The sequence below is a fragment of the Limulus polyphemus genome, unplaced genomic scaffold, assembly GCF_000517525.1.
Source record: "Limulus polyphemus unplaced genomic scaffold, Limulus_polyphemus-2.1.2 Scaffold1060, whole genome shotgun sequence".
In the NCBI taxonomy this organism is placed as follows: Eukaryota; Metazoa; Arthropoda; class Merostomata; order Xiphosura; family Limulidae; genus Limulus; species Limulus polyphemus.
In genome coordinates, this window is record NW_013666670.1 from 192358 (window position 1) to 202934 (window position 10577).

The window sequence follows — 10577 nt, forward strand, 5'->3', positions numbered from 1 at the left end:
ACACCCAAAAGTTGCAGGAAGAAATGGTATCCAGAAGTTGCCCTGGCCGAGCCAATCTCCTGAATGAACCCCATCGAAAACCTATGGACCATACTCGACCGGCAAGTCAAGAAACAACCAAAATAAAAACTTCGAAGAGCGATCTACTCCAAGTATTGAAGCAAGAGTGGGCAAAAATCCCACAATGTAAAATTGACCAGATGATTCTCACAATGCTCCAAAGGATCAACGAACTCCACGAAGTGAAAGGAAGATCTACTAGATATTAATTAAATTATAAATATATCAATTCATGTGAATATGACTGAAAATTTTCATTTTTTTCTGAAATATTTACTTGTGACCATGCTGTGTATAACCTAAAAAAATATTTTGTTTCATATCCTCAACGTGCAAATTTTTTAAAGGCTTAGCAACCTACATCAAGCAACAACCAAGTACAAAGGTCATAACTAGAGGAGATAATTGTTTGCTTTACTTCTTTAGTTACTATTCTATGTTTTAAGAAAAATAAGTTTAAGAGCTTATTTGTAAATAGCAATAATTTCTACACATATGTAATGTATAATAATTGAAATGTGACTGTATTTTACAAAATACTAGTTCACTAAAATACAACCAAGACAGGTCACTTTGTAAAGACTAAAGGTGAGTTATATATTATTGGATACGGTAACATGAGTGCACGTGCGCCGTGTCATTGTAACTTCTGTATTGTTAGTCAAGCACGGTTAGAACGTCAATATAATAAGAATAATAAATATATAAATAAATATATATATATAAATACATAATGTTATAAGATTTAAGCTATTTAGTCTAAACATTTATGTTTTTGTGTTATAACTTGTGTTCATTCTAGAAAGAAAGAGGCATAATATATATGTATATTTCCTAATTTTTTATGGTGGTTGCGAAATCGGTCAAATCTACTGAACCCGTACAGAGATTGATTACTAAAACTAATAGATAAAATATACAAAAGTATTCTTAATCTTAAAATGAATATTAATTTGTGTGATAGATAGTCAACATACAAAAAGTGAAAAAAAGACATGAGAAAAACATTGCTTTACAAACTTTAAGATTTAATATAAAATTTGATATTTTGCGTATGAAAGCATTGTAATGTCTGCCAAATTTCATTAACATTTGCTCACTAACTTAAAAGTTATAGCTTGAAAACTATAACAAGCACAAGATGGTTACGAGGAGGTCCGAGGGACCATGCCAACGCTGAAAGAGTTACTTTTCTTCCTTCCATCATCTTCTATATGAGCTGATAGATTTTCATATCCCCTATGATGTTTGGTTTCCTGCTTTCTTCCCCTCTTCTGGAATGTTTCTTTTCCCTGATGCTCATCTCCAATCGGTAGGGGATGTGGTTCGATCTGTAGGAGGCTTCAGGATTATGGTCTCCGGGCAAATGGTTTTATTCCCTTCACACCCTTGTACTTCATTCAGTCCAGTGTGCTTTCGTTCACTCTTTTAATTTTATCTGGATTTAACTAATCATATTTCATTTCGACTATACGATGGTGGTGGCTTCTATTACTTGTCAAGGGGACATTCTTTTTTGTTTCTTTTGTGGTAGACAGTGGATATCCCTATTTTAAACCACGCACTTCACGTGCGTCTCCTGGAGGGTCATATTCCACGTTTTTGTCTTTATAGCTTATTGCCTTTCCAGTCCCGTTATATTTTTTCCATAGGAGTGACCTCTCGATTTTCTCCAAATTTTTGATGGGTCTACCTTCTCTGGGGTACTCCTCCACATGAAGTTTTTGTCAATTCCCAAGTAATTCTCTCTTTTGTTTTTGGCCTCTAGTTCATCATCCCCTTGCCAGTTCAGTTTCTCATGTTAGTTTTCTCATTTATCAGTTTTTTCCTCCAAAATGTTTGTTCATCTATGTCACTCTGGTTCTGGTCTTTATAATTAATTTCTTGGCCTGTACAATTCTGGGTTTCTCTGCTGCTTTGGCTCAATTGTTTCCTTTGTTCTGGATCATTTTGATTTAACTCATTTTGTGACTCATGTGGTATGTTCCATTCACCTTTTCCATTTCTTACTATCTTCCACATTTCTTCTCTGTTGGTTCCAGATGACCTTGTAGGTCCAGTACATGCTTTGGGTTGCATCATTGTTTTCAAGGTTTTTCCATTTTATCCATCTCTCATGATTTCCTTCCCTTACTCCACTGCATTTCTGTTGTTTTTTTTTCCTTTATCCCTGACCCATTGGGTTTGGATATTGATTTTGATTGGCCTTTTGTTCCTTGTGTCCTTCTTTCCATCATCGATTCCTCATGTCTTCACTAAGATCATGCACCTTCCATTTTCCCTGCATATCCAAACTGTCTTGCTATGGAGGTACTTCGTCTCTCAAGCACTGGAACTACTCCTCATATGTTCATCTCCCATTCTTTACTTTGGGTAGCTGTTTTTTCTTTGTCAGGGTACTGTTATCCACCTGTTGCTATTCTTCTCTCTTTTATGAGACTGTGACTGGGTAAGTTACCTTTTAGTATATATATGTGACCTCTGCAACCGAGACTATCACTCTCGGGTCGGTCTCCTTAGTCACATAAGACGCTGCTCTAGACGAGCGATCAACATGAGCTAACAGTGGACGGATGCTCATTCATGGTCAAACCTGGCTGAAGGAGGCTTACTACCAGTATATTTCCAGTCAATGGAGAAGAGGCAAACTCCATTCCTCTAAAAGTGTCAACCATGTCATCTTTTAATCTCACTCACTTTGATGTTTTCCAGGATTGAGTTTCATAACTATAATATATAATGTATGGTTCGGATCACTATCCTGCAATAGTTCTCTCCCATTTGGATGTATTTCTTCTATTTTCCTCCCATATATGCGACATCTTTTCCCAATGGGCAAAAAATATACCTGGTTCAGAAGTGGTGTGGTCTCTTATTTTCAGGGGCATCTCCCTCTCTTTTTCTTTATGGATCCCTCTCTGTGGCGAGTGCCTGTCCAGGTATACTTAAACTAGTAAAAGCTGCACTATAAAGCCATGTAGGGTTTGGGGTGGTTCCTGTCATTATATATTTGAGTAAGATGATTTACATTACACAGACATCTTTTCAATGCCACATGTCTGGTTCCCTGATTGATCATTCATTATTTCATGTTCTTATAAAACAACATCATGTGGACATTTATGGATCGTGGGTACGAGATTCCCTCCAGTCTTATGAACTTGAGGTAAAGATGGTATGATCCTCTTTCCTACCCCCACCAGATGGCTGAGTTTTGGATTGTTGTTGGCTTGTTGCTGGTATGATCCTCTTTCCTACCCCCACTTGGATGTCAGTTCCCGGCGACATGGGTTTTGGATATAGTGGACTTGCCATGTATAGTCTGTCATGCCCTAGCCACTCTACACCTAGGAGCACATCTTTTAATCTTACCCACTTTGATGTTTTCCAGGATTGAGTTTCATAACTATAATATATAATGTATGGTTCGGATCATAATCCTGCAATAGTTCTCTCCCATTTGGATGTGTTCCTTCTATTTTCCTCCCATATATGCAACATCTTTTCCCAATGAGCAAAAAAATATATCTGGTTCAGAAGTGGTGGTCTCTCACATATGATCTTTGACTCCTAAAATCTTTTTTGGAGTATCCTTCAGATGCTTTGAAGGATGCTTCTTTCTTACCTTTGCACTGGTCCCTCCACCTTTTCAGTGTGGGATTCTAGCTATTCTCTCACACTTCCTCATCTTCCTCCCCACTGAAAACCTGTGCTTCCATTTTCTGCTAAAACTCGAAGTGATAGTTTGGTTGAATTGAAGAGAGGGAGTCACATGCATCAAGAGAGTATGTCACACTCGTATTGGTGGAGGGTTGACTCATGATGATGTGCATGTGAGATTGATTGTAATCGATCAATTCCAGATGGGGGAGATTCCAGGCTTGTGGCATGTGCTAACTTTTATTTGTTGCATATAGAGAGCAGCACTGAAGGAGAATAACTATTTATGTGAGCGAAGGTAAAATACCTGTCAGAAATACATTTCAATATAGGAAAATTATAACATTGGTACTAAAGAAATATTACAAAGAAAATTGTAGCCAATTTAGTTTTTCTTGTTTTAGAGTAAGATGTTAGAAATGAAACTATGTTTTAAAATCTAAATGAAACAATTGTACAGTCATTTTTGCCCAATCCTGTATGTGATTGTTGAGGGGTTTAACCCCCCCTTATTTGTCATTGAAGTATGAAAGTTTTATATTAATAATGTAATTTTTTTATCTTAGTCTGTGGTGCCCGGTACAAGAGTCGTCCAGGACTTTCATATCACTACTCGCACAGTCATAACAATAACTCTGATAATGCAGAAGAAGAGGCAAACTCCATTCCTCCAAAAGTATCAACCATGTCTTCTTCCTCCTCCTCTGCTGGAACACAGTCAGATGATCCACTGGCAGGTTTGAGGAAATTTCAGGACAGCTTCTTATCTTTCCTAAGCAGCCCCAGTAATGGTATGGCAGACATTCACTTTCCATCTTTCCTGTGCAACATAAATTTTGTCTTTGGTTAGGAACTTCTCCCTATATATTTTGCACAGTATCTGAAACAATGTTTTGGTGTTCCATGCATCTTAGATTTTGAGTGGTCATCAGAAGCATATTAAGTCAAATTGTGGGTAAAAGAGCCACATTTTACATACACATATATAAAAAAAATAGGTAGCTTTTTTTGTAACTATACTCTGATTGGAATTAATATACTTTGTGTAGTTACTGTAAAAAGCATATTTAAGATTTTTTGTATGCTTGATTGTGTTTGTTAGTGGTAAAAAAATCAATACTGTCAGTTTTGGCCATCCTATATAAACACAACATAAAAACTGTATTAGATATCTTACCAGTCTGTTTGGAGGTAGGATTTTGAAGCTTGGAAGAAGGAATAAAATTCAAATTTTAGAATCTTTATATGTACAACCCTTTCATTATATTTAACTCTTCTTATGTAATACACTAATTTGGTACTGATTGGTTGTTTTTGTTTTGCATGTGCATTTTTTCACAGACATCCAGAAATCATTCTTTGTAAGAATAGATACATTTTGTCATTGTCTGCTGGTTAGTGATACTTAGCAAAAATATGGTCATTAATATTTATTTCATATCTGATTCAAACATTTAAAAAGCATCAAATTGTTCTCAATAAAACTTGGTACAATGATAAAGTACTACAAGAAGCAAAAGATATTGTAATAAAAAAGAATCACCGTGAACAGTATCATAACAATCATCATGTACCTATTCATGTTTGAATATTGGTAGAACTATTGTATCCAAGCTTAAATACTGGTAGAACTATCATATCATTAGGATCACAACAGTAGTGATTGTTGTATCCAAGCTTAAATACTGGTAGAACTATCATATTATCAGGATCACAACTGTAGTGATTGTTGTATCCTAGCTTAAATACTGATAGAACTATCATATTATCAGGATCACAATTGTAGTGATTGTTGTATCCAAGCTTAAATACTGGTAGAACTATCATATTATCAGGATCACAACTGTAGTGATTGTTGTATCCAAGCTTAAATACTGGTAGAACTATCATACTATCAGGATCACAAGTGTAGTGATTGTTGTATCCAAGCTTAAATACTGGTAGAACTATCATATTATCAAGATCACAACTGTAGTGATTGTTGTATTGAAGCTTAAATATTAGTCAAACTACTATATTATCAGGATCACAACAGTAGTGATTGTTGCATCCAAGTTTAAATATTGGTAGAACTATCATATTATCAAGATCACAACTGTAGTGATTGTTGTATTGAAGCTTAAGTATTAGTCAAACTACTATATTATCAGGATCACAACAGTAGTGATTGTATCCAAGTTTAAATACTGGTAGAACTATCATATTATCAGTCTATCGGTCATATTAACTATCTGTGTATGACCAATCAAAAGCTCAGATTTTCTCCCTAGTGGCATTCTCAGCCAGTTTGAAGTATTCTGGCATCAAATTCTTTCTTTTTATGCCGGAATCCAAGCAGTAAGGTAAGACTTTTAGTGAGCTTGAAATTTAATTTTTTTTAGACCTAAATACAGCTTATTTACTAAATTGATAAATTATAGTGGAATTCTATGGTATTGATATAGTAATTTATGATTTTTCGGTTATTTCAAAATGTATAAATAAAACCTAAAAAAAAATATTTTGTTTCATATCTTCCACATGCGAAATTTGATAAGGCTTAGCAACTTACGGCAAGCAACAAATGTGTACAAAGTTTATAACTAGAATAGATAATTGTTTGTTATACTTCATTTATTGTTCTATGTTTTCAGAAAAATAAGTTTAAGAGCGTATTTGTAAATAGTAATAATTCATATAAATATATAATGTATTATAACTGAAATGTGACTGTATTTTACAAAATACTATTCCACTAAAAAACAGCAAAGACGGGTCACTTTGTAAAGGCCAGTTTTATATTCTTGGATATGGTGACATGAGTGCACGTGTGCTGTGTCATTGCAACTTCTGTAATGTTAGCCAGGCATGGCTGAAAAGGTCAAAATAGTAAAAAATAATAAATTTATATAAATGTATGTTTTGAGATTTAAGCTATTTAGACTAAACATTTGTGTTTTAGCATTATAATTTATAGTCATTCTACAATGAAAAAAGCATAATTTATATTTATTTCCTAATTTTTTATGATGGTTATGAGGTCAATCCAATCGACCAAACAGTAGAGATTTGATAATGAAAATAACAGATAAAATACTAAGTTTTTCTTAAAAAATGTTTGATAATTATCGGGAGGCTATAAAGATTTCGCATGTGAAATTTTCTTATACATAAAAGTATTTATAATTTTAAAATCCAAATTACTTTGCATGATGGATAGTAATATTCCAAAGAAATGACATGAAAAAAACATTACTTAAAAAAACCTTAAACCTTAATCAAAAAATCTTATATTTTTCATATGAAAGCCTTGTAATGTTTACTGATTATCTGCCAAATTTTGTTAACATTCACTTACTAATTTAAACGTTATAGCATGCAAACTATAACAAGCAGAAAATGGTCACGAGGTTCGTCATAACATTAGATATCTATTTATTATTTTTATTCTATTGACCTTTCAGCCATGTCTGACTAACATTACAGAAGTCACAATCATAGTGCATGTGCATCTTATGTTACCAAATCGAATAGCGTAATACTGGCATTTACAAAGTGATCTGTCTTGGCTTTGTTCTAGTGGACCAGTTTTTTGTAAAATACAATCACATTTTGGTTATAATACATTACACAGGTATATATATACTTTTACTACTTACAAATAAATCCATAAATTTCAGTTATTTTTCTTAAAACATAGAACAGTAAATAAAGAAGTATAAAAACCAATGATCTCTACTACTTGTGATTGTATAAAAGTTTTTACATGCTTTCTGTACCTTGCATGTAGAGGATGTAAAACAAAATAACTTTTTAGGTTTCACATATGCATTTTGAAATAACAAAAAATTATAAATTACAATACCAATATCACAGATTTCCACTATAATTTATCAGGTTTTCTAACTAAACTATATTTGGGTCTAAAAAAATATTGTTTTCCAAAGATCATTCTTTCTTGCTCCTTCCTTTAGAGATCGGAAACAAAAGATTAAACTTGAGAAATAAACACCTTGAAAAGGATTAGAAAACCATGTGGAGGAAATTCTGTGTTTCTGATTGGTTATAAGCACATGATAGGGTGAAACGAGTGTAGGTAACCAAGAATTTCCAAAAATGGAAGATGTGTACTTGCACTTAATTTTGTCAGTTGTGAAGTATTGTAATAAATGATAAAAATCTTGTTAGTGTCAGGTTTTTATGTATGACCCGGATTCTTTACAGTAGGTGCCACTTACTTGTTGGTGATAAATTTCAACAATAAGCAAACAGCACACATTCCACTTGTTTTAGAATAATATATTATATAATAATATATACACAATTAATTACCAGATTTTTATCCGAAGTTTTAATTAATTGTCTCGTATCATCAGTAGTCCACACAGGCTGGTTTAGTTACTTTGGAACACGATTGAGAAGAAAATTATTTTTCTCTGCTCTGTTATTACAATACAATCAGTGATAATTTCCCTTATGTTGCACTTTTGGTTACCACAGTTGTATCCAGAGATTTAAGTAACTGTCTCTTTATGTCAAAGTTCACACAGGTTGATTCAGTTACTTTAGAACCAAATTGACATGACATTATTTCTTCTCTTCTCTGAATTATAATACAATCTGTGACAATTCACTTTAGAGATTGCCACTATGTGCTCTTTATGGTTATGCAGTCTAGATCTATCTAGCTAACTCAATCGAACTACATTTGGGACACGTATTTATAGCCTGACAGAGGCCAAGAATGTTCCACACACTACGAGATATTATGTTGCAATAATATTCAATTAAAACAAGAAAAACTTGGAAAGTTTAAGTAAAATCATGCAATAATGCAACATTTGCCAATTTACAACAATTTAAACTACACAACATATGATTTGAAAACAGTTACATAAACAAACAGTGTTAAACTATCACTTTTAAAAATAATTACATTTAATACTCACACTATACTTAAATTGAAACAGTCATGTATATCTAAGAGTTTCTTATACTTTTAGTCTTCATGTTTAACTGAAAAACTTGCAGAACAATTTTGACTTGAAAGAGAAGATTACTTGATCTTAGCTCCAGGATTAGCAACTGCTGTATACAAGTTAGTAAAATTACATTGCAAGCTTTATGGCATAATGTTGATCATTCTATACTATACATTTAAACACATTTTAAGTTCAATATAAGTTTTGATGGTAAATAGAAAGAATTGGCCCATAATCAGTTTTTGCTTCATGCCTTTTATTGACTGAATCCTTGTAAAAAACAACGTTGTGAATTTTTACCTGCATGAAATGTGAATCTATTCATCACTAATTTACTATTTACTAACAAGTTAGGTTTTGGGAAATTTTATCACTCTTTAGAAACTGGGGACAAAGTCAAATGGTCTTAGTAATAAAAAAAGACTAGGCCTTTCATAGTAGTAGTTGATTAGTTATGTATATTGTGTTTGAGTCATCTTTTATTCACTAGAATGGTGGGTAAGTAATGTTCAGATAACTCTACACTGATTGAAAAGATAATGAGCTAAAAGTTTCAAGTTTCAAAAGATTATTCCTGAGTGCCTTTACCAAATTTCGTTAAAAGTGACTCAGTCAATACTTCACAACAATTTGTATCATTAAGATGATAGTCAAATGGACTACTGTGCATGGTTTTGATGCATTACTTAACATATGTTGAAGTAGGGGAAGTTATGATTCATAAAACTGCAAATTTTTTGAAAGTGTGTTTGAAAATGTTGTGTAAATGTGCATTTGGGAACAAATTCATCCTTCAGACATATGTTCTGTATTTAAATAATAGTAACTTGTATCAAAGCTCGTAAAAAATGTTGGGAACCATTGTTGAATAATTATTGAATATTATAGAAGTTAACTAAAATTAATTTGTCTGTACCTCCAGAATGTACCTATTCTTCACGTATTTCATCAGTCTTGGAGTAATTCTTTAATCACCACATTTGTACTAAAAATTACAAAGAAAAATGAAGTGTTATCTTGAACAAAAGTATGTGTGTACTCTGAAAGAGATTTAAATAGCACTCTTTAGCCTTTTCACTGTAGGTCAGGAAGTAGAAACCATAGTGTAAACATTCCGACACAAATTTTAAACTCTTTTCAACTATACAAAGGATAAAAGATATTTGGTGATAATAAACATTTCTTTTTTATGTTTTAAGGCTAAGTCGGTAATATATGTGTTAAAATACCAAAAGAATATTTATTAATTAACATTTATTCACCACTTAAAACTTTTTAAACACTGACCATATAACGTGAGTAATATTAGGCCTATCTGTAGTCTAATTTAAGCATTAGACCTAATACATAAACATAAAATGAGACTTAGCTGAAACACTACTTGGTAAATTTTATTTTGCTTTTGGCTACAACTCAATGTCATACAACTGTTGAATGAAACTATTTTGCTGTTATATCACTAAAGTTATAATAAATTAAAGAATAAGAAAAAAAACTTTCTAACAAACCAACGTGAATATTAAGCATTCAACATAAACACCATTGTTGGCCTAAGAACAACCAGGTAATAGTTTTGTTGCTAAGCAGTTATTTATATTGTTGAGCATTACCAAAAAGGAGTGTGAAAGTTTTCTCAACTGAGTGACAAAGGCAATAAGTTATTTGTAGTTAGTGATTGAAAACTGCTTTAAGCTTAAGATTTTATTTAGAGTGTATACATTAACTACCAACAAACCCACTTGTCATTTACACATTGATAATTACTAGCACTATTAAATGTCAATATGTTAACTACAGACAGAACAGTATTTAATGGAGCAAAATGGGTGATTATTAATTGTACTTTTCACCATTTTAGAGCTATATATATATATATATATATATATATAATAAAAC

At 32.6% G+C, this 10577-nt stretch overlaps 1 protein-coding gene across 3 annotated transcripts in view; it reads left to right on the forward strand.

Moving 5' to 3' along the window:
* LOC106461931 (zinc finger protein ubi-d4 B-like) overlaps positions 1-10577 on the forward strand; it is an 84114-nt gene that overhangs the window by 22034 nt on the left and 51503 nt on the right. For 2 of the 3 annotated variants that reach the window (XM_022389032.1, XM_022389033.1), the window contains exon 5: positions 4287-4511. In XM_022389032.1, coding sequence (XP_022244740.1) covers positions 4287-4511 — 225 coding nt within the window. The remainder of the gene's footprint in view (positions 1-4286; positions 4512-10577) is intronic. The other variant, XM_022389035.1, reaches the window with a different exon arrangement.